The following is a 26,188-nucleotide window of genomic DNA, read 5'->3' on the forward strand; positions in this document are numbered from 1 at the left end:
TGGGTTGCGGGCTCAATCCCTAGTAGGGGGCGTGCAGGAGGAGGCTGATCAGTGACTCTCATCATTGATGTTTCTATCTCCCTCTCTCTTCCACTCTCTGAAATCAATTAAAATATATATACAGATATATATTTTAAATACCCCTTTATAAATGTACAAATAGTTTTCTCCTGGCCCTTATTGCCAATGATGCAAAGTCACCTTATATATCCCAATAAAAGATATTTTTAAATTCTGACATTTTAAAAAAAATATAGTGCTTCCTCCAAATAACAAAAACTATTATATTCAAAATTCTACTCAAATGTGTCAGTGGCACTTGATTAAGTTTCAAATCCAGAATGTTTTTTGGACCTGGTTATAAGCTTCAAGGGCAAATTATGTGAACTTACTATACCATGTTAATGTTAAGCATATTACTATATGGTATGTTAATGATAGTATATTGCTATATTATATTAATGATAAGGGATCTGTGTTTAACTTAAAACATTAATTTGTGATTATGAGGCTGTTTTCATTATAAGGAATTTCTACTAGATTATAAACGATTCAGTTCCTCATAAATGCCAAAGGGCAGTGACTAAAATTAAGCTATGGTGTACTGATACTGTTTTGTAAAGGGCCGTGGCAAAAAACGTTAGAAGGTTTAATCCCCAAAATATTAAGTTTTGCAGAACTGTCATCCCTAGCAAGAATGAAACCCAATCTGGCCAACAAAGACAGTAAGTAGAACATCCGTTCAATTTTTAAAACTCTGATGTAAGATTACTGAAGCTGCCTATCAGAAATGGTGAGAAATTTTCCTACTTAGCATACTAGAAAAGTCACAAATGTAAATACCTAGTGCCAGAATGATACCAAAAATTAGTGCAGAAAGCCAGATGTTAAAAAACAGTGGTGCCCTGGCCGGTGTGTCTCAGTGGTTAGAGTGATAGCCCACACCCTAAACGGTCGAGGGTTCAATTCCCTGTCAAGGGCATGTACCTGGGTTGCAGGTTCAATCCTGGCCCCACTGGGGCAGTTGCAGGAGGCAAGCAATTGATGTGTCACTCACATAGACGTTTCTCTCTCTCTCCCCTCCTTTTCCCCCTCCCTCCCTCTCTCCCTCTCTCCCTCCCTCCCTCTAAAAATCAATGGAAAAAATATTCTGGGGTGAGGATTAACAAAACAAAAACAAAAACAAACAAAACCCAATAGTGGTGGAAATATGCTAAACCAAAAAACAATAAGTAGTCCATTAAACAGGTCAAAACCAGGACTTGGCTCTACCAAGAAATACAGACCTACTGCTCCAGACTTAAATTTTCCAAGAGAAAAAATAAAATCTTTTGATGGGTGAAATTTTCCAATTTAAAAATGTTGGCTACTGCCTGGCTGGCATGGCTCAGCAGTTAAGCATCGACCTATGATCCAGGAGATCTTGGTTCAATTCCCAGTCAGGACACATGCCAGGTTTCTGGCTCAGTTCCCGGTGGGGGGCATGCAGGAGACAACCTATCAACGACACTCCCGTCATTGATGTTTCTCTCTCTCTCTCTCTCCCCCCCCTTCCTCTCTCTGAAATCAATGAAGATACATATTTTTTAAAATTAAATAAAAATGTTGGCTACTGCCCTGGCGGGTGTGGCTCAGTGGCTGGAGTCACAGCCCACACAACAAAGGGTCACAGGTTCAGTCCCCAATCAAGGGCACTTACCTAGGTTGCAGGTTTGATCCCCAGCCCCAGTCAGGGTGCATGAGGGTGGCAACCAATCAATGTGTCTCTCTCACCTCAATATTACTCTCTCCTGTCCCCATCCCTTCCACTCTCTCTAAAATTCAATGGAAAAAATATCCTCTGGTGGGGATTAACAAAACAAAACAAAAAACAAAAAAATGTTGGCAACCAATTAAAATAATAAATGTGTCTGTGCATGTACTTATTTGTATCTACATACTTTAAATTATACTGGCCACATAATACAATTCCTAATCCAATTCATCTCAATGGCACCCAATTTGAAATCTCACATTAGATAATTTAAATAATTTTCAGTGAGAAAAAAAGAGCTCGAGTACATTGTGCACGGTAAAAAGAAACTAGCTGAAAAGAAGTGCACTGAAACATGAAACACATCTTGAGCCAAAGGGCATTCTGAAAATCTAAAATTAAACTCCTGACTACCTTTGATTTCTAGAAAATTTTTCTCAGGACTATTTCCAGGAAATGAACACAATTGTTAATGAGTAAGCAGGTTTTCTGTTGGGTTTGAGATTGCCTTTACAGTTATTTTGTTTAAGTTATTAAAAACTTACTAAACATTTATAAAGCTAATGGTTAAAAGCAAGGATTTGTCCACTCCTAGGCCCAGGAGAAATGCATACATAAGCTCACCACAAGACATGTACAAAAATATCCACATCAGCACTATTTGAGCCCAAACTAGAAACAACCCAATTGTCTACTTAATGTAGAATAAATATACAGTGTTTTGGTATTCGTAGAATAGAATAATACGCAATGATGATGAATGAACTACAACTCCAAAGAACAACATAGATGGATCTCACAATCATCATGCTGGGTGAAAGAAGCCATACCTACTAAATGTATTATATTCATATAAAATTCAAAGAGCAGCACAAACTAATCTATGACATTAGGACAATAATTATCCTTATGGTGGGAAGAGATGGTAACTAGAAAGAGGCACTAGGGAGGTTCTGGTAATGTTCTGTTTTTTTGAGCTGTGTGCTGATAACAATTGTATTCACTGTGTGAAAATTTACTGAGGTATCCATTTTTGTGTGCATGTTAAGCTTCAATAAAATTTATGTTTAAAAAAATTTGGCGGGATTATTAAAATAGTATTTTAAAATATTCAAAGATATCAATATTCTAAAAGACTAAATACATTTTGGTTAAGGTAATGGATAACTTTAAACTATAGGAAAAAAAGAGAAAGAAATTAAGCATCATCTATTCAAATTATATTTTCTCTCCCAAAACTCTGTGGCAAGAGAATCCCCAGGTGAGGAATATAAAATATGTGGAGGAAAAGAGGGTTATGGGGATCAAAGCAATAAATGAAGTTATAAAAGCCCTTATTAATATTTTTATGGTAACTATATATATGTGTCCTGACATAATCAGATATTCTGGGCAAGGAAATGACATTCCTATACAAGTTTATTAAGACTTCATAAAATTGATTACAGGTACTACCTAGTGGCATACCTACTATAGTAAATGCTACTGAATTACTTTGCTTTATATAAATTTAGATTTTATATCACACATTTATTCATATTAGCACAGAAAACTTTGTGAGGCTCTACCTTGCAGTGTCCCTCTTCTCTAATGTTTGGTTAATGTTTTTTATAACTTTGTACTCAGAAATGTCCAATTTCCAAAAGAAGCGTGCTATATTGAGTAATTAAGTAAGTGCATGGGTAGGCAAAAGGTTTACAAGTAAATAATACAATAATTAATAAATAATAAACTGTTATGCACACTAACAACTATAAACCTACTTTTGCCCACCCTGGATATACACTGTAAGGAGAAAGAAAGAATGACTCACTAAGCATGGCCTCAGCATAAGTTCAATGCTGAACAGGCCTTCTAATTGTAGACCTCAAAAAGAATGAAAAGGGACCACTGCACTGATAAGTCTAGTTTTCAAATAGTCACTGCACCAACCTCTTCCTCAATTCCCTTTTTACAATTCCGACAGGGTTCACAGCTATTTAAATTGCAAAGGAAAGTAAAGGACTGTTTGGCATAAAACTGCCATATTTCCTGATGCCTTATTCCCCAGTAGTGAAGATTGAAAAATAATGCTTATGTATAAATAGGGATCAGAGTATGAAAAGAGGAAGAACAGAAAAACATCATCAGCCTCTTCAGAGTTGGAAGAGTCCTTAGCAGTCATAGATTTCAAGTATGTCCTGCAGGAAGAATTTCTTCTAAAACATGCCTCAAAGACAAGTACCCCACCTCTATTTGAACACATTCATTTGTGACAGGTCATTAAATTGCAAGACAATCTTTAGCAATCTTTCAAATAATTAAACACTACTATTATGCTTCCCCTCCTGCTTAATAATCAGTAGAAGAAAACATTAATGCTGACTGGTCTCAATATAAATTCATGATCCCAACTTTAGAGTGAGCCCAGCAATCATATTTCATTTCCCTAATTCATTCATTCGTTTATTCCTACATAATTTCACACCTCCTCCATAAACCAGTCATCCCTCTTCTTCCTTTCATACATTCTCTCAGCTGATGACTCAGATTCTAACTTCACAGTCAATGAACTTCCACAACCCCCACCCTCATATAAACCCCACCCTACCAGTTTATACACATCTACTTTATTTCCTTTTATAATAGATGAATTGTCTGCACTACCCGTTCCAACAAAATTCAAAAATTATTTGTAATAATCTGTTCCCTTTAATTTCCTTCCATGTCTTGTAAATTCACTGCAATCAGGATTTAATCCCTGCTTCACCACTGAAATTGCTCTTTATCAAGTACACCAATGGTCTCCCCATTGCTACATAGACCAATCACTTCTCATCAGCTCATCAACAGCATTCCACATAGTTGATCACTCCCTCACTGTGAAATTTGCTTATAGAATACTACGCTCAGCTACCTCATTGGCAGCTTCTCAATCTTTTCTCCTGGTTATTCTTCTGTCCTCTGAACCTTTTAATGCTCTACAACTCAGTACCTAGGCCTCTTCTCTTTAATACATCTAAATGTAATCACTATTACAGTGGTACTTCGGTTTTCTAATGTAATCCATTCCCGAAGACCATTTGAGTTCTGAAACGTGTGAAAACCAAGGGGCCAACAGCTAGGCCTCAGGATCTTGCACTCAGCAGAAGCCGTGTGGCATTTTCGACTTCCGAGGCGTTTTGGAAAACCGAAGCATTTACTTCTGGGTTTAGAGCATTCATAAACCGAAATGTTTGTCAACGGAGAGGTTCGTAAACTGAGGTACCACAGCCTTACTCAACACTTTCATCTGGATATCTCACACACAATATGCCCCAAACAGAATTCCCATTAAGTTTTATATCAAATCATATTATTTCTCTGTTCAAAATGCTTCAATGACTCCCACTTTCTCAGAGTAAAAGCCAAAGTCTTTTATAATGTCTGACAAGATGCTATGCAATCTGCTTCTGTTTACCTCCCTGGTCTCATCTCCCAGTATTTTTGAAAATTCACCTTGCTCACTCCATTCTACATAAAAGTGACCTTTTCAGCCCTGGCCAGTGTGGTTGAACATCATCCCGTGCACCGAAAAGTTGCTGGTTCGATTCCCAGTCAGGGTGTGTACAGGAGGCAACTGAATGACATACCTCTCTCTCTTCCTCTCCTTCCTCTCTCTATAAAATCAATAAAAAACATTTTTTTTTTACAAAACCTGATCTTTTCATAGCTCAACAAATAAACAAGGCACATTAATTCTTTTGGACCTTTATTCTCTCTTCCTGTAGCAAAACTTGTTCTTAGTTCAAATACATGTAGTTTTCCCCATCTTCTTCAAATCTTTACTTAAATGTCACCTCTCAATCATACCCTGAACACCCCAATTAAAACTGTGACCTTGCCCTGGGCTCTACCAGAGGAACAGCTGGGGTGGGACTGGAATCATAAAGGGAGAAGTTGACTGGCATGGCTGCAGGGAGAGGGCTGGAGTAACAGCACCAAGTGTCCCTGTGCTGGGGTCGCTCTCCCACGCTGCCCACAGATGCCATCTTCCCTGGGTGTAGCCTCCCCTCCATACAGTATCAGCCTGGGAGGGGCAACAGCCCCTCCATGCTGGCTACTGGAGGCCCTGCCTGAACAGGACTGCTCCTAGTCTTTCGCAGACTCCAGCCTAGGTCTGAGATGCAGACCTTATTGAGGAGCTCTCCAAGGGGTTCAGGCAGGCTTGAACAGTGCCAATACATGGGAAGACTGCGTGCCTGAGTGCACCTCTGCTCCTGTGCATAACTCCCCCTCCACACAGCCAAATCTTCACTGGTTTTAGCCTGGTGAACTCTGCCAGCCTCATCTTGACTCCCTGAAACACTATTCCCTGACAAGGGCCCGCGGGTCCCAGGTGGGCAGCGGCTGGCCTTGGTGTACCCTAATACTTTTGCTGAGTGGCCTCAGGCCCAGCACGGACACCTGATTTGAATCTGTACCCATCAGGTTTACATCACCTGCCCCTACCTAGTAACTCACTGAGAACCTATCTCATGCAACTCATGCACTGCAACAGCCTCTTCTAATAACTGAGCTTCACAGGCAGCTGGCAGGCAGAGGTGGATCTTGAGGTGCCTTGGGCCATTGGCTAACCTGGCCTTGGGCTCAGAGCTGATAGAGGAGGCTTTAGTAGCAGCTTGGCCCCTCCCATGCACACCCAGACCCAGCAGAGTCAGATAAATTCTGCAGATTGCATGTAGCTCCAGACAGGTAATCCAAGGCTGGTTACAAGCAGCCTCTGACACTGACCTGAGATGGAGGCCCTCCCAAAATGCCCCAGAATCAACACACTGGTGGTGGGCTTCGGACAACATCAGAGCACAACCCAACTAGCTCCAAAAGTGGCACACCCAAAGGGAGATCTTGGCAGACAGCAGACCCTGCTGGGGTGAATTCTGCTTCATGGGGTAAGCACTCACACATCAGCTTCAACACTGTGATCAGGGTCATTCCTCATAGTCACCAGCCTGAGTCACCCATGAATGGGCCAACAGCAATCAAGACTCAAATGTAACAGAAGGGCTCACATAATACATACAAGGGATATTCCTGGAGCACCTAACTCAGGTGATTAGGGAGACTGTGCCACTGAGCCCCACAAGACACCTACTAAATAAGGCCAGAACACCATGACTGGGTTACTAACAGATCTACCTAACACACAAAGAAATACAGAGAGGCTGCCAAAATGGGGGGTCAAACATGCCACAAATGAAATAACAGGAGAAATTCCCAGAAAAAGAACTAAATAAAATCGAGGCAAGCAAGCTACCAGATACAGTGTTCAAAACAATGGTTATACGGCTACTCAAAGAACTTAACGAGATAGTAAACATAAATAGGGCACAGAAACCACAAAAAAGGAACCAGTCAGAAATGAAGAATATAATATCTGAAATGAAGACTACAATAGAAAGAATCAACAGCAAATTAGATAAAGCAGAGGGTCAAATCAGCAATATGGAAGACAAGGTAACAGTGAACACCCAAGAAGAGAAAAACAAAAGAAAAAAGAATTGAAAAACATAAGGACATTCTAAGAGATCCCTGGGAAAATACCAAGCATAACAACATCCACATCATATGAGTGCCAAAAAGAGAAAAGAACAAGGGACTGAAAATCTACTAGAAGAAATAATAACTGAAAACATCTCTTCCCTGGTGAAGGAAAAAGTCACACAAATTCAGGAGGCACAGAGAGTCCCAAACAAGGTGAACACAAAGAGGCCCACACCAAGACACTTCATAATTAAAATGGCAAAGGTTAAAGATAAAGAGAGAATCTTAAAAACAGCAAGTGAAAGACAACTACCTACAAGGGAACTCCCACAAGACTGTCAGCTGATTTCTCAACAGAAACACTTCAGGCCAGAAGGGACTGGCACAAAATATTCAAAGTGATGAGAAGTAAGGACCTACGTCTAAGACTATTCTACCCAGCAAGGCTATCATTTAAAATTGAAGGAGAAATAAAGTTTTTCCAACAAGAAAAAGCTGGAGGAGTTCATCTTCAAAAAAAAAAAATCAATCAACAAGAAACGTTAAAGGGACTTCTATAAGAAGAAAAAGAGTGTAATTATAAAAAAAAAAAAGGCAGTAAGTACTTACCTATCAATAATCATTTTAAATGTAAATGGAATATATGCTCCAATGAAAAGACATAGGATAGCTGAATAGATAAGAAAACAAGACCCATATATATGCTGTCTACAAGAAAATGACCTCAGAATAAGACACACACACAGACTGAAAGTAAAGGGATGGAAAAAGATATTTCAAACAAACAAACAAAAGTGAAAGTAGCAATATTTGTATCAGACAAAATAGACTTTAAGACAAAGGCTATTAAGAGACAAAAGTCATTATGTAATAATTAAAAAAAAATAAAAATCAATCCAACAAGAGGAAATAACCCTTGTAAAAATTTAAGCACCCAATACAGAAGCACCTAAATATATAAAGCAAATATTGATGGACATAAAAAGAGAGATCAACAGTAAGACAATCATATAGGGGACTTTAATAACCCATTGACATCAATGGACAGATCTTCTAGACGAAAAAAATCAATAAGGAAACAATTGCCTTAAAACAACTCATTAGATTAGATGGATTTAATTGATATTTTCACATCATTACACCCTAAAACTGCAGGATATACATTTTTTACAAGTGCACATGGAACATTTTCCAGGATAGACCACCTGTTAGGCCATAAAACAAGCCTCAATAGATTTAAGAAGACTGAAATCATTTCAAGCATCTTCTCCAACCGTAATGGTATGAAACTAGAAATCAATTACAAGAAAAAAAATTAAAAACACAAAAATACATGAAGGCTAAATAACATGTTACTAAATGAATGGATTAACAGTGAGATAAAAAAAATTAAAAGATAACTTGAGACAAATGACAAAGTGAAAACTCAAAATCTATGGGACACAATGAAAGCAGTCTTAAGAGGGAAATTCATAGCATTACAGGCCTACCTAATGAAACATGGAAAATCTTAATTATTAACAATCTAACCTTACACCAAAAGGAACTAGAAAAAGGACAATAAATAAAGCCCAAAGTAAGTAGAAGGAAGAAAACAATTAAGAGCAGAGCAGAATAAAATAGAATAAAAAAAAAAATACAAAAGACCAATGAAACCAAATGCTGGTTCTTTTAAAAGATAAACAAGATTGATAAGCTGCTTACCAAATTCATCAAGAAAAAAACAAGGACCCAAATAAATAAAATCAAAAATTAAAGAAAAACAACTAATACCACAGAAATAAAAAAGATTATAAGAAAATACTATGAAAAATTTTATGCCAAATAATTGGACAATTTGGAAGTAATGGAAAAATTCCTAGAAAACATACAAGTTCCCAAGAATGAATCAAAGGAATCAAAAAATTTGAACAGGCCAATTAAGCCAACAAAATCAAAGCAGTAATCAAAAAACTCCCGCCCGGGCGTGCGTGGCTCAGCGGCTGAGCATCAACCTAGGATTCAGGAGATCAGGGTTTGATTCCCGGTCAGTGCACATGCCCGGGTTGCGGGCTCGATCCCCGGTCAGGGGCATGCAGAAGGCAGCCAATCAACGATTCTCATCATTGATGTTTTATCTCTCTTTCCCTCTCCCTTCCTCTCTCTGAAATCAATAAAAATATATATTTTTTAAAATGGGCAGAGGACCTGAACAAACGCTTCTCCAAAGAGTACATACAGATGGCCAATAGATATATAAAAAGATACTCAATGTCACTAATCATCAGAAATTCAAATTAACCCACAATGTGGTATTACCTCACACCTGTCAGAATGGCTGTCAACAATAAATCAACAAACAACAAGTAATGGCAAGAATGTGGAGAAAAGGAAACCCTTTTGCACTATTGGGAATGCAGATTGGTGCAGTCACTATAGAAAACAATGTGGACTTTCCTCAAAAAACTAAAAATGGAACTACCTTATAACCCAGGGATTCCACTTCTGGATATATACCTGAAGAAATCCAAAACACTTATTTGAAAGAATATATACACCCCTATGTTTATTGCTGCATTATTTACAATAGCCAAGATATGGAAGCAACCCAAGTGCCCATCAATAGATAAGTGGATAAAAAAGCTAGTACATATATACAATGGAATATTTCTCAGTCATAAAAAAGAATGAAATCTTACTATTTGCAACAGCATGGATGGGACCTAGAGGGTATTATGCGAAGTGAAATAAGTCAGACAGAGAAAGATAAATACTATGTTATTTCACTCATATGTGGAATCTAAAGAAAATAAACACACAAACAAAATCGAAACAGACTCATAGATACGGAAAAAAGACTGCTGGTTGCCAGAGGGGATGGGCGTTGGGGTACTGGTGATAAAAATGGAGGGGTTAAGAAGTACAAACTGGTAGTCACAGAAATAGTCATGGGGATATACAGTACAGCATAGGGAATATAGTCGATGATGCTGTAATAAGTATGTATGGTGCCAAAGTGGGTGCTGGAAATATCAGGGGGAAGATCTAACCACTATACTGTACACCTGAAACTAATACAAAATAATACTGAAAATAAACTGTAATTTGAAAAATAAAAATTTTTAAAATAATAAAATTGTCACCTTTTCCCCAGAACTTCCAATCCTCCTTACACCCTGCTCTATTTTCCACCATAATCCTTGACCACTTAACATCTATTATTTCCTTCTATACCATATATCCTTGTGCAATTCCTGTTAGAATTAAAACTCCATGAGATCAGAGATTTATTTTAGTTCTTCTATCCCAGTACCTAAAACAGGAACTGGCACTTAAAAGACACTATTAATTATTGTCAAACCAATAATTTAACTAACTGCCTATGAACTAGCATTCATCCATTCTATTCACTTGGAGATACAGATGTATTAGATACTGAAGTTACAAAGGCCAATAAGAGTTTCCATGCCCTCTCTGGATGCACTGCTCTCCCAGCACCACAAGTTTACCTGGAAGCTCCCCGAACCCAAACTATTAGGGTTTTTATGGGAGCTTCATTATGTAAGTACAATCATTAATTTTTCCAGCCCCTCTTGCCTCTCTACAGAATGTGAGGTGGGGATGAAAATTCCAAGCTTCTAATGAAGGCTTGGTCTTTCTGGTAACCAGCCCCCATCCTAACGCTACCCAGAAGCCTACCAACAGATACCTCATTAGAACTAAAGACACTCCATATCATCCAGGAAATTCCAAGGGATTCAGAAGCTCTATGTCAGGAATAGTGGTCAAAGCCCAAATAGTTGAACAAAAGATGCTCCCAAGTGCTCTCATCATGTAGGAAATTATGAGAGTTTTAGGAGCTCTGTGCCAGGAACTGGAGGCAGAGACCAATATATATATTTTCTATTATCCAAACCTTTAGAATCAAATATTGACCTAATAGAGTTAATGTATGAAGAGGTCAAGGTAAACTTTTTAACTTACTCCTTTAACATGCTCAAAGGTGACATTTTTCATCTGGACAGGGTCTACTGCAGAATCAAGCCCCGTTGTTGTCCGGAAGCGAACTAAAGGAAAGAAAATGCTTTTATGTTTGACAGATTCATAAAATTCCAACCACCTTATTTTTTCAGATGCAAGAAAGCAAAGCCCAGAAAAATTATATATCTAACTTCACATTAAATCAGAGTAAGAAGTAGAAACTAGGTTTTCTGGATTTCTAGACTATATTCAAGGAATAAATGACTCACATTAAAAAGACATTTTTGTACTTTCCAATTAAAACTTACATTCCTCTTCTCCTTGTAATAGTCAATGACAGAAATCTTAAACCAATGGTTCTCAAACTCCAGTGTGCATAATCATCATTGGAAATATGTGTTAATGCAGGTTCTCAGGACATGGCTCAGAACTTTTGGTTTGTAGATTTAGGAAAAGGGTACCTGAAGAGTTTGAGTTCTTAACAATCATCTTCAGTTATCCTGATACAATTGGTCAGGGATCTACACTTTGAAATATTTTGCCTTAATCTGGCATACAAAACTTAGCACTGGCATTAAAAAAAAAGGTGAAGCTTTTACATTTTGAACAGCCTTCTTCCTCTGACAATTGTTATTTGCCCTTACATGATTTATCAGTAATGACAACATTAAGTACAAGAAAGACAGTAAAAGTTTTGTAGGATAGTAAAATATTTGAGATCAACTATGGGGAATAAACAAATCAACTATGGGGAGCAAAAAGTTTTCTTAAACCTCTCCCCCTCAGGTAAACTTCCATCCTAGACAGACATAAATGAGCAGTAAACTGAGCAATTTCTAATTTCCTCAGAATAAGTAAAAAATAATGTCTTTAAGACACTGAAATATAAAAGCCAAAAATGAGTAGGCAAAAATATAGGATTAACAAGAAATATTTAACATATCAAGAACATACAAGTCTGGAGAGCAAATTTAAAATAGTAATTCTAGAACAGACACTAATTGGTTTAGCCCACTAAATTACTTTTTAAGGCTCTATGCAGAAGGACTTAATAAATAATCCACATGAATTTGCAGCAGAAACACTTGGACCTAATAAAAAATCAGAGTAATTACCCAAAGGTAGTATATGTTATACTGTAATATATGTTTTGCTAAATGTAAGACATCAATTAAAAAATAATAATCGGAGGTCATGTCATCCTTCTAACAACCCACCAATATCACTCTATCGTACCTATACTAGTTCTTTTTTGAAAATAAAAGGAAATATGAGACAGTAAATCTAGATATAAAAGCTATTCCTGGATGTTAAAAACCTCATCTCAGGTTTCATGACACACAAAAAACCTTTTAAAATATCTCGGGCTACCTGCAAGTTCTAGGATGAAGTCCTGATCCAAGTCAACTGATGTTCTCAATTATACATTGTTTTTTACCTCTCAAGATAATCACAGAGAGAGTAAAAATTAAATAGTTGAAAAAGCAATTAGAATCACTTAAACCTCACATTATTATATCATTTTAGACTGGCAAACTGAAAAACTAAACAATTAATTTTATATAAACTAATTTTTAATTAATTCAACTTATTTGTCTTTAAAATAGATAACTATTTCACTCTGTACTACCATTATAAAATTCTGCTACATGTTTTTTTAATTTAATAATTGGACAGGTATAGCCCTGGCCAGGCGGCCCAGTTGGTTGGAGCATCGTCCCATACACCAAAAGACTGTGGGTTCTATTCCCAGTCAGGGCACACACCTAGGTTGCAGGTTCAATCCCTGGTCCGGGCGTGTACGGGAGGCAACCGATCAATGTTTCTCTCTCATATCGATGTTTCTTTCTCTCCCCTCCTCTCTAAAAAAAAAAAAAAAAAAAAAAAATCAACAAAGAAAAAAGAACTTATACTCAGGTGTGGATTAAAATCTAGGAAACCAACCACTACTAGAAGCTGAAATAACATTTTCACTCTAACACAATCCTTGGAACTTTCACAAAACATTATTTTCTCAAAACGCACAAAATTTGAATTTGTACAGTGCCTGAAGAAACTTTTCTTATAACCCACAAATCAATGTAAATACAATAAGCTCTCTGACATGGCAGATGGTACACAATCATAACAGATTAAAATTTTTCTACTTCAAAGCAAAAAAGTCTCAAAGTGACCCAATCTGAGAAGTCTTGACTTAAGGAATGAAAGGCCTAGATCCTAGAACTATAAACATTGTTTTATTTCTCTAAGTCTTAAGTAGACTGACTATGAAAAAGAAATAAGTATGTAAAAAGCTTTTTTAAATTAAATTAATAAGTGAAATAAATAAAAAAAGCCTTTACCAGATAAAAATGGGTTTTTTAAGAGTCCATAAATGCCAAATAGCAGCAGAACAAAGAGAATCAAACGAGTTCGTCTTAGAGAATCTGGAGAAGAAAGAAAGAGCCTTAAATCAAATGGTATCAATGAGAAATGACAGTTCAATGAAATGCAAACATTAAGTTTACAAATGGTAATCATATTTCATCACACGGAATTTGGGAATCGGTCTTCTTCTGCATAACTGCCATGATTTCCTTTCAGCAGGCTGTTACCAAAAACTTCATAAAGCCTTGGCTTTGGTTTCTCAGTTGAGAAAGGGAAAATGCCAGCAGATATTTCCATTTCTACAAAGCTTGAGTTATAAACATAATACAATATAACCACTAAAAAGTTAGACAATTAGTAGAAAAGTTATTCATAATCACTTCCTTTCAGATACTCTCTTCAACATGAGTATCAAATTAGCTTACCATTGGTTTTTTGTGTTAGTGCTTGAGCTTTCAGAAAACCCTCCGCAAAACCAGTTTTAAATGCATCTTGGTGAGCTTCAGGTATGTTTTTGGTTTTCATGAGTTTATCCAAAGTCTCAACATCGGATCCCCTGTCCCGCAAAAGAAATCCCTAAATATAAAACAACACAACAATATTGACTGACTATATAAGGTAATAACACTCCCCAGAAATATTCTGTCCACTCACACACAAAAAATTCAATGAAATTCTAGTTTTTCATTTTACTGTCAGTGGGACAAATTTCATTAAAACTCAACAAGAAATTAATTAATGGCTAGGAAACTAACACTGGATCCTATACCTGTATCAATCAATATCAAGAAACTTTCTATACGAACACTATACTGAAAACAGGGTAACTTAGGGTTCTAATGGCTTGATGTTCACATTCCTTTAACTGTACTACAGGAAAACCTCATTAATATATTAAATGTTTACTGAGCACATTTCATATACTTGGTGCTGTTTAAGTTCTGAAGATGGAAAGATGAACAATGATCTGAATGCTTTTCATCTACTGGGAAGAGATACATAAATAAAGTTTTGATATTATGCTAGAAGTACTAGGTATGGTGGTAAAATAAATGCTATCTAAGGAAGTCAAGAAAGGCCTTTCAGAGAATGGGATACCTTAGCCACAGAGAACAAACAGCATGGACAATCTGACAGAGGCATTAAACAACAGTCCTTAGTGCTGAAGAACTGCAAGCTGTCTTGTATGACAGGACTTTAAAATGCCAAGAGAGGAGGAGGGAAGAAGTACAGAGGGGGTGACACACTGAGAAATGAGAACAAATAAATGGTAAGCAGAAGATAAACAATAACTTGCCCTGTATATCACGGCAGGTGGCAATAAAGCAGAGGAATACAATTATTACATGTAATACATTTTAGACAGACTGGTAGGTGGCAGTCTAGAGGCTAAACTGAAGGCAGTAAAACTAAAGGCATGGAGACTACATGAGTGCCTATAACCATTTCTTGCCTAGATTATTCTAATAGTCTATATATGCAACAGAACTGGAAGAGGATGAAGATTTAAGAAATATTTAAGAGGTTGGAATGGATCAACAGGATTTTAGTGATCAGCAGGACTTAGTGATTAATGGATGTGAGAGGTAAGAGAAGATGGACATATCAAAGTTGATAAGCATGCTTCTAGCTTGAGTAGATGCTACTCATAAGCATCTATAGGTTGGTAGGGGGGAAAAACGGAGGGAGATTTCTAATAGGCCAGTGGAGAGAGAAATTTGGTACTCAAAAGAAGTGTAGTAATTAGGATTACACGGGATATTTATCCTTTATTGTAAGCAGAAAAATGGGAGAAAATCAATAAGCCTACAAAATAAATCAGATATTGAAGATTCTCATTGTAATAACTCGAAAATTATTGCTCTTTCCAAAAAAAAAAAGTCTAATTACCTTCACAAATGATGGTGCTATATACTGTGTTTCTGCTAATCTTTCAGAGGTGGACTGTAGACGTCGTGTCCTTGATTTTAACGTTTTAAAACTCCGAGACTGTATGAAAACTGAACAAAACAGCATCACATTTACTTCTCATTGTAAATTTTTACAAGAAGAGAACGCCTAAGATTCAAAATGCTGACACCATACTTATACATCCTAGGTTTTCATCTTATTTTTTAACAGAGTTCTTTCCCTGACATTTCAACACATTTGTCATTAAAATGAATTGATCTATGTAATTAACTTTACTTTTACTTTGGTAATTAAAAATGTACACAAAACAAAAAACATAGATGCATATCAAATAAAAATCAGTTTCTCCTAATTCCTCAAACCCCACTCCTATTTCCCATAATTAACCAGTATTAGTGAACAATTCCATGACTATACTTCTATGAATTTAAACACAGGCTCTTTCTATAAAAATAGTACATAACTTTCTGCAATTGTTTTCTTTCGCTTAATATATCATGGACATTTTCAAAATAACATCAGACAGTACATTCAGTTTAATGTCTATTTACAGTTTTCCAACTTTTATCTGAGTATAGCAACCATATTAAACCATTTCTCTTACTCCAGACATTAGTTGTTTCCTAGTTTTTATTACAAAACACATGCTGCAGTAAAATTATTGTGCCTATTATCTTTCAATACATGTAGACTAAATTCTTAAAAGTGAAACTGTAAGATTTACATGGTTTAACACTAAGAAATTACTCTCTATAAAACTATTATCAATTTATATGCCCACCAATGAATATGATTATCCTTTTCTCCACAGCCTTTGAAACAATGGATAATATAAATCTTGTTAATTTGTACAAATCTGATGGGCAAAAAGTAGTATCTTGTTTTAATTTGCAATTTGGATTCGAAATGAGAGTAAGTCATAGAAAATTTTTTTATTTTTATTGACTACTTTTATTTCTTTAGTGAATTAACTACTCATGACCTGCGCACATATTTTCATTTGTAGAATATGGATGTCATGTATACTAACTTTTAGTTATGTATAATTCAAACATTTTAATGTCTTTGTCTTTTAATTGATACAATAATTTATAAAATTAATGTAGCCCTATCTTTTAATCTATAGTTTTTTGCATTGTGCTTTGATAAGAATCCCACATTGAAACTATGATTTTAAAGGTAGTCTACTGACTTCACCTAATACTTTGATTTTTTTTCAGACCTTTACCTAGTTGGAACTTTTTTTTTTTAACACCCAAGTTTAAAATCAACTTTTTGATTTTCATTACAAATCTTTATTGGAATTGTACTGAATTGATAAATTTGGGTATAAGTTGATACTGTTATAATACTAAGTCCTTCCAAAAAGGATTATGGTATTTTCCTTTTTATTTTACTCTGCTCTTTTACTTTCTTCAGTGAAATTTTCTATGCAGACACACATATGCATGTATACATTATGTTGCATGTTTCTTGTCAGGATAAAATATTTGCTGGGTTTTGAAGAAACTGTAAATAAACCCTATTGCTAAAATAAAGTAAACTATTGATTTTTATTCATTTACCTTATATGGTACCAATGTAATAAACTCTTACTACTTGAGCAGCCTTTCAGTTGATTTTCTTGAATTTTCTGGTAAACAATCATATCACCTGCTAAAATTATAATTCTGCCCCTTCTTTTAACTTATATATAACTCCAAATTACTGCTGCACAAAAACAGGATATTAAACATCTTGTTTCTAATATTAATGAGATTCTAAAAACTATCCTTAAAGAAATTAAAATTTTTATTCTAGCTTTCTAAGAATTTTTAGGAAACACAGCAATTAAAATATATCACACACCTTTTTTATCATACACTAAAATAACATTGCTTTTCTTCTCCAATCAATTAACATAACATACTTCTCTCTTGTACTTCTCAACATAATTGTTAGCACATTCTAAGCCTGCTTTTTCAGATGTTATTTAGGGCTTCTGTATCTATATTAAGCTAAATTGATCCTTTGTATCCTTGTTTGTTTTTGTCTTAAATTTCTTTTTTAATCTTTATTGTTGAGAGTATTACAGATGTCCCCCACCTTTCTTCCTCCATTAACCCCCTCCACCTGGGTCCCGCCCCACCCCAGGCATTCACCACCCTGTTGTCTGTGTCCATGGATAATGCATGTGTGCATATAAATTCTTTAATCTCTTCCTGCCTCCATCATCCCTTTCCTCTGAGATTCTTCAGTCTGTTCCATGCTCCCATGCCTCTAGTTCTACTTTATTCATCAGTTTCTTTTGTTCATTAGATTCCTTGTTCATTTGTTTTTATTTTTAGATTCAATTGTTGATAAGTATGTATTTATTGTCATTTTATTGTCCATACTTATCATTTTTTTTCTTCGTCTCCTTAAAGAAGACCCTTTAACATGTCATGTAATATTGGTTTGGTGGTAGTGAACTCCTTTAGCTTTTTCTTGTCTGTGAAGCTCTTTATCTGACCTTCAATTCTAAATGATAGCTTTGCTAGGTAGAGTAATCTTGGTTGTAGGGCCTTGTTTTTCATCACTTTGAATATTTCTTGCCACTCCCTTCTGGCCTGCAAAGTTTCTGTTGAGAAATCAGCTGACAGTCTTATGGGAGCTCCCTTGAAGGTAACTGCTTTTCTCTTGCTGATTTTAACCTTTGGCCTTTTATTTATGATATATCTTGCTGTGGGCCTCTTTGGGTTCATCTTGCTTGGGACTCTCTGTGCTTCTTGGACTTCTAAGTCTATTTCTTTCACTAGGCAGGGGAAGTTTTCTGTCATTATTTTTTTCAAATAGGTTTTCCATTTCTCAGACCCTCTCTTATCCTTCCAGCAGCCCCATCATGTGATTCTTTGTACACCTGAACTAGTCCCAGAGGCTCCTTATACTATCTTCAAAATTTGGATTCTTTATTCTTATTGCTGTTCTAACTGGGTGTTTTTTGCCTCCTCATATTCCAAATTGCTGATTAGATTCTTGGTGTCCACTACTCTATTGTTGATTCCCTGTATATTATTCTTCATTTCAGTCAGTGTATCCTTCATTTCTGACTGGTCCTTTTTATGTTGTTGATGTTCTCACTAAGTTTCTTCAAATTCTCCCTAAGTTCCTTGAGTATCCTTATAACCATTGTTTCGAACTCTGAATCTGGTAGTTTGCTTGCTTCCATTTCATTCAGTTCTATTTCTGTAGATTTCTTCTGGTCTTTCATTTACAACATGTTTGTCTCCGCATTCTGGCTGCTTCCCTGTGTTTGTTTCAATGTATTAGGTAGAACTGCTATGTCTCCTGGAATTGGTAGAGTGACCGTATGTTGCAGGTGTCCTATACAGCCTAGTGGCTCAGCCTCCCTAGTCACCTGAGCTGGGCACTCTAGGTGGTCCCTGTGTGGGCTGTGTGCACACTCCGTTGTAGTTTAACCTTGATTACTGTTGGCATCACTGGGAGGAATTGACCCTCCAGGCCGATCAACTGAGCAGACCAGCTGAGACTACAGGGGAAGAGCTGCTGTACAGAAGACACCCCTATGGAGCAGGATTTACTACAGTGGGGCTTTGCTGTTCACCAAGTCTGCCCCTTCAGTGTGTTGCTGGTGGATGTGCTAGGGTTGAAATCTGGTGTGATCTAAAGCTGACCACGGGGTGCACTGGCTCATGCCTCCCAGCATGAGCTACAGAGCAATCTATAGATGGCTGCTACCTGTGATGCGCTTGGAGGTGCCCAGGAGAGGCCAAGCTGTGAACCAAGACAGGCTATTGCTAGCCCCTTATTGAAAGGTATGGGGCACACTGAGGCCAGCTGCTGCTTTCTTAAAAGTTTTTAGGAGAGCCTGAAGCCTGAGCTAGGACAGGCCATTCATATGGAAAAGCCACTGCAAACAGCTTGCGTGGGGCGGGGTCTCAGGAAGTCGCCAGGGCAGGGCAAACAGTGTGAGCCAGGTTGATGGAGACTCAGCTATGGTGACTGCCTGTGGGCACTGTGGGGGGGGAAATCTCAGCAAAGGAAAGACCACTAATAGCACTTTTGTCTGAGAAAGCTGCCCCTCATATCATGCCCTGATGCCAAACAATTTAGTTCCTCCCCATATGTTCCTGGCATCTTTCAAGCTGCTGCCCCAGTGCTGGAGCTCAGAGGGAGTGAGTCTGAGTAAGTCAGTGTGCTGGCCCTTTAAGCAAAACTGCCTAGGGCCAGCAGCTTCCTTGTCACTCAGCCACAAACCCCCTTGGTTTTTATAACTTGGTTAAGGGGGACTTATCGTCCCAGCACTGGAACACTGGGCTGAGGGTTCTGCTGTGGGGCTTGGACCCCTTGCTCCTCATGGGGGATCTCCACAGCCTAGATATCCCTCTGAATTAAAATCACACCATACATGGGTATTGATCAGCCCAGTCTGTGCCTCTGCCCTTCCTACCAGTCTCAGTGTGGCTTCTTAATTATCTAATTGTAGAACTTCCATTCATTCAGCCATATTTCAAGCGGTTCTAAATGATGGTTGTTCTGTGGTTTAGTTGTAATTTTGATGTGGTTGTGAGAGGATGCTAGTACTGTGCTTATGTACGCCACCATCTTGACCGAAATCGATCCTTTGTATCTTTTTTGTTGGTAATATTTTAATATCACTCAGTGGTCATTTCATGAAATAAACAGGGAAGCCTACTTTATCTTTTCCTTATTAAAAAAAATTTTTTTTTTAAAATAACGAGGCTCCTAATCCAACAAAACAGAATTCAGCCATAAAACCATCTGAGCCTAGTGCTTTGGGGCAAAGGAATTTTATTTGAAAAATATTACCTTTCAAATTTTATGGTATTGTCTTATCTCTTATTGAGTCAATTTTGCTAATTTATATCTTGAGTAAATTACCTGTTTCAACATTTTTATTTACCATATAAAATTATATATAGTACCTTGTAATTTTTTAATTTTTAAAATATTTTTATTGACTTTTTTTAGAGAGAAAGGAAGGGAGAGGGAGATAGAAACATCAATGAGAAACATCTATCAGTTGCCTCCTGCATGGCACCTACTGGGAGATCAAGCCCACAACCCGGAAATGTGCCCTGACCAGGAATTGAACTGGCAACCTCTTGGTGCATTGGTCAACACTCAACACCTGAGCAACACTGGCCAGGCAATTTTATTATTTTTTATTATATAAATTTCAAGTTCACATTATAATTTGACTTCTGTATATACTATAAAGTGATCAGCCCCCAAAATCTAGTTACTATTCATCACCATGCAACTGACCCCCTTCGCCCTTTTTTGCCTATCTCCCAACCTCCTTCCTCCCAACCACTGATCTGTTCTCTGGATATATGAGGTTTTGCATCGTTTGTTTTTCAATATTCCACATGAGTGAAATCATATGGTATCTGTCTTTGTGAATATTCTTATAATTTTATAATCTTCATTCTCTGTGGCAGTTCCCATTTTAAAGTTCTAATATTGTTTGTATTTTCTTATTGTTTCTTAATCAGATTTGTTTGTTCTATTTTTTTTTAAATAAACTTGTTCTTGATTTAAGTAAGTAAAACTTCTTGCTGTTATATTCATTTAATTTAATGTCTGTTTTATCCATATTAAAATTTCTCACATTTAAAAAATTCTCAAAATGTTAATTTATTTCCCATCCTCTTTATTTCGTGCTGGGAGCCAGTGACGTGTCTGGACATGGTCCACGTCACATGAGGGTCTGAAGTCAAGGACTCGACCCTCCCCACAAGTTCCTATGAGAAGCTGAGATAAAGAAATTACCAAGGTCTGGGCTCATGCAGGAGGCAGGATATTTACTCTGAAAGAGTATTTATGCAGCCTTGAAGGAACTACTTTGTATCACACTCACCTCATTACCAACTGTTTGTTACTTACTATATAATAAAGGCATTGAAGCCATTTAGGGGTGCTCCTCATTGGAGGGCAGTCCTCCTAATCCCATAACTTTGTTCGTCTCTTTCTCTTTCATTCCCACTGCTCGAACTCAAGTTTGTTCATTTCTCAGGCTAGTTCCTGACAATTTCGTAATAAATTATACAATGCTCTCTGTTTCAGTGTGTCAGCAACCCAAACATTTTGATATGCAGATTTTCATTATGGTTCATTAAAAATTGTAATTTCAGTTTTGATATTTCTCTTCAGTCACAAGACACTCAGAAAAGTATCTTTAAATTTCCACATATTTAGGTATTTTTTAGCTATCCTTTGTTATTTTAATTTTGGGGTTTTTTAAAAAATATTTTTTAATTGATTTCAGAGAGAAGAAGGGAGAGACTGAAACATCAATGATGAGTCACTGATTGGCTGACTCCTGCAAGCCTCCTACTGGGGATCAAGCCCACAACCCAGGCATGTGCCCGGACTGAGAACTGAACCATGTGACCTCCAGATTCATGGGTCAACTCCCAACCATTGAGCCACACTGGTCAGGCTGATCTCAGTTTTATAACATTATCAGAGAACCTGACCTCTGAATTTTAAACGTTTTGAAAATGAAGATATACTTCATATCCAAATACGTGGTCAGTTTTTGTCTCCATGAATATTTAAAAATATATCCTTAAGTATACTTCTGTCTTCTGCATTAACAATTTCTTCAGAGGATTACTGGTCTCTCTGCTCAAGTTGGTGCCTCGTCTCTCATGCTACAAGTTTTCCTCAAATACATGGAGAGTCTTGCGAATCCACTGATACGTTTCTTCAAAACTATGAAGGTGGTAAATGTATTTAGACTACAAAACAAAGGCTTATAGTGAATGAGCAGGATACCTTCAGTGCATGATTGAAGTCCAAAAGTAATCTGGAGTACTACTGTCTTGTCCCTCTCTTTGGCATCAATGTCCAAACCAGGAGTCTTCAGAGACGAACTCTTCTCAACACTCACACACACTATTATTACAGTTTTTTGCCAATTGTAGCCTAAAATTTAAATGCTACATCTGCTCTGTGATTGATTGGCCCACTTCTGGATATCTTTCAATTGTCTACTATATCAACCATCCCAGAGCCCAGTATTAATGATTCCAACTTTGGAGTTTTCCTAATTTCCACCAGAAATAGTAGTACACACCTCTGGTATCAATCTGAGTTCCATAAACATAGATAGCATCTGTAATTTTATTTAACATTGTCACCTAAAACCCATCACTAGTGCCCAATATATGATCATGTAATAACATTCAATAAATATGAATAAATGTATATTTGATTTTGCTATCAATTTGATGTCATCTACTTTATAACTTACGTAAAGTCCTCAAATTTCTAATCCAGTGACGAAATTCCTCTCTCTTGCCCTGACTTCTTTCTCATTTTTCTGTTTTTTTTCTCTTGCAATAGGATTTTGAAAATGAGGGAAAGTAAACAAATGTGCTTAATTATTTTGAAGCAGGTGTACGTAAGTGCCCTAGACTATGATTTACTGTGACACTTATCACTCAAAATTTAGCTACTTTATTTTTTCCACATAATTACACAGACATACCCAAACTATTCAATAACAAATACTCTGTAAGTTTTACTGTGAGCTACAAATGAATGTTTACAATCATTAGCATCATTAAAAAAAAACAAATCAGAATCTATTAAATACATCTATTTTTACCAAAATAAATAAAGTTGTTGCTTCATACCTGGCCAGTACTGAAGATCTGAACAAATGCTCTTCAGAGTTCTTGAATGTTGTCTGTACAAGCAAGAGGAACGTAAAGTGCTAAATACATCTATGTAACCTGGAGAGAAAATGAAAAAAGTAAATATTCTAATTGCCACACCATAAAAAAATTTTATATAAAACATAATTTTACCAAGTATTAGAAAAACCAAAATATGAGTTTTCCCTTTTATATGCACATAACTTTTAGAAATATCTAAATATAGTTCTTCATCACTTTACTATCACTTGTCAATCTTGTTATCTGATATACAAATAGCAACCAATGAAATTAAAATCAAGAGGTAAAAGGCATTATGTTTTGCTGAAGTTACTTTTAGTTAGGAGCATAAAAAGGTAAAGAATTATTATATCCTAGAGACAATTTAAAAACCTCTAATGAACAATGTGATAAAACCAGATATACTGCTACTTTCTCTTTAAAGCCTCCATAGTCATTTGGAACAAAGAAAGTTCCTTCCATAGCTATAAGCCATGAATACTTTGGAGTTCCTTCCTAACTCCAATTCTTGATTAATGGGCCCCATCCTACTTTACATCAATGAGCCTACGAAAAAGTTATGCAGAAACAACAAAAACAGTGTTCTCATCTATTCTTGTATCTCAGTTAGGATTTGAGAATTCTTCTAAGAACCCTTAGAGTGAAGTCAGAAACCTCTTCCTAATACTTCTGCATGCCTAAGCCTAGAAAATGGCTGGCAGTAAGAGAAACAACCTTATAAGGATCTGTAAATATGAAAACTGTAAGAGCATTAATAATAATAATAATAATAACAAATAACTTACTCTACTGAACACTTACAATGGGCCTGAAGTATTTTAAATTGTTTCATCTGGTCCTCTAAAATGAGATAGTTATTCCTCACAATCTTATGGAAAACCAGCAATTTAGAGAAATAAATACCACAATCAAAGGCAGGATTGAATTTGATCCTAAATCTACTCCTCACTCTTTTTATTGCTGTTGTTTATCTCCACCAGAGGATTATTTTTTCCATTGACTTTTAGAGAGAGTAGAAGGGAAGGAAGGAGGGAGACAGAAAAACATCGATGTGAGAGAGATTCATGGATTGGTTGCCACCCGCATGCACCTTGACGAGGGCAGGGGATCGAACCTACAACCCAGGTACGTGACCCTGACCAGGAATCAAACCCACAACCCTTCAGTGCACAGGCCAATGCTGTAACCAGAGACACAGTGGCCAGGCATACTCCTTGCTCTTAATCACTAAGTCTCAGGAAGAAGTTAGTACAGCACAAAAAGATAAACAAATAGAAGCAGATACTTAATCTAAGCCCTACACTCAAAAACTTTTCATTTTTTCTCACTCCTGAATTCTTTATTTATCCTTCAGCCCTTACGTGAATTAAAAGCAAAAGTAAAAAAAAAAAAAAAAGATTAGTAAATGAATTAAGTTTATATGAAGTACAGTTTCAAATCAAACCATCACAAAACTATTCAAACCTGCTCTCTCTTTTGTTCCTGGGCTTTTATAGCTTGTACTGATTTTTGTTCTTATTGTTGTTGTTAATCCTCACCTGGGGATATTTATTCCATTAATTTTTAGAGGGAGGGAGGGAAGGAGAGAAACATCGATGTGAGAGAAACACAGATTGGTTCCCTCCTTCATGTGCCCTGACCACAGCAGGGGATCAAACCTGCAACCCAGTGACGTGCTCTTGACTGGGAATCGAACCTGCAACCCTTTGTGCGTGGGCCGATGCTTTAACCACTGAGCAACACCAGCCAGGGCTAATTTTTTTTGTCGACACTATTACAGATGTCCCACATTTCCTCCCAACTTTGATCCCTTCCACCAAACCCCCACCCCACCCCAGGATTTCACCACATTATTATTTGTGTCCATGGGCTATGCATATATGCCTATGTTCTTTGGTTAATCTCTTCTAGTCCCCCCCACACCCTTCCCCTCTAAGATCTGTCAGTATGTTCCATGTATCCATGCCTCTGGTCCTATTTTGTTGGTCAGTTTATTTTGTTCATTACATTCCACCTGTAAGTGAGATCATGTGCTATTTGTCTTTCTCTGACTGGCTTATTTGCTTAGCATAATAATCTACAAGTCCATTCGTGCTGTTGCAAAGGGTAAGAGTTTCTTTTTACGGTGAAGTAGTATTCCATTGTGAAAATGTACCACAGCTTTTTTATCTACTCATCTACTGATGGGCACTTGGGCTGTTTCTAGATCTTAGCTATTGTAAATAGCACTGTCATGATATAGGGATTTCAGGTTGGATTCCCAGTCAGGGCACATGCCTAGGTTGTGGTTTCAATCCTGTTAGGGTGGCTTGTACTGATTTTAAAAATCTGTTCTTCCATCAATATAAAACAAGTATTCTGACAAGCCTCTAACATTTCTTGTTTAAGAAATCATCCAAAAAGAAATTCATAAAGCTAATATCTCTTTCAACAAATATCCACTTATTGTAATTCCGGATTGTTACAAGACTCAAGAAAATATGTAAACATTCTATAAAAGGGACTGTGACTGTTTCTTCAATATATTCTCAGAGATTAGTAGTATGTTACATGGAATCAAATCTATGTAGTAATGTTTTAAATCCTGGAACAGAAAATGGATCCTAGAGGAAAAACTAGTGTTTTGGCAAAGTTAAACTTTTATATGGTAAAAATCTAAATAAAGTCTATAGTTTAAAGTAATGCACCAATATTAATTTCATAGTTTTGACAAATGAACCATGGTTATGTAAACAGTCAGCATTAAGAGAAGCCAGGTGAAGTGTATATAAGAACTCTGTACTACCTTTGCAACTTCTCTGTAAATCTAAGATTATTCCAACATAGCCCTGGCCAGTGTGGCTCAGTTGGCTGGGCATAGTCCCGTGCACCAAAAGGTCACCAGTTCGATTCCTAGTCAGTGCACATGCCTGGGGTTATGGTCTCGATCCCCGGTGGGGGGCGTGCAGGAAGCAGCTAATTGATATTTCGCTCTCACATCGATATTTCTCTCTCTCTCTTTCCTTCT

The 26,188-nt window shown here is 36.8% G+C and overlaps 1 protein-coding gene across 1 annotated transcript in view; it reads right to left on the bottom strand.

The window, feature by feature from the left end:
* The window catches only part of YME1L1 (YME1 like 1 ATPase), a 52,577-nt gene that overhangs the window by 14,264 nt on the left and 12,125 nt on the right, over positions 1-26,188 (bottom strand). Inside the window, exons 4-8 of the mRNA XM_081157547.1 lie at positions 23,140-23,238; positions 15,473-15,582; positions 14,008-14,158; positions 13,558-13,641; positions 11,219-11,301 (exon numbers count right to left, since the gene is read on the bottom strand). Of these exons, the coding sequence (XP_081013673.1) occupies positions 11,219-11,301; positions 13,558-13,641; positions 14,008-14,158; positions 15,473-15,582; positions 23,140-23,238 (527 nt within the window). The remainder of the gene's footprint in view (positions 1-11,218; positions 11,302-13,557; positions 13,642-14,007; positions 14,159-15,472; positions 15,583-23,139; positions 23,239-26,188) is intronic.

This window comes from Miniopterus schreibersii (assembly GCF_964146895.1).
Source record: "Miniopterus schreibersii genome assembly, chromosome: 1".
Taxonomy (NCBI): Eukaryota; Metazoa; Chordata; class Mammalia; order Chiroptera; family Miniopteridae; genus Miniopterus; species Miniopterus schreibersii.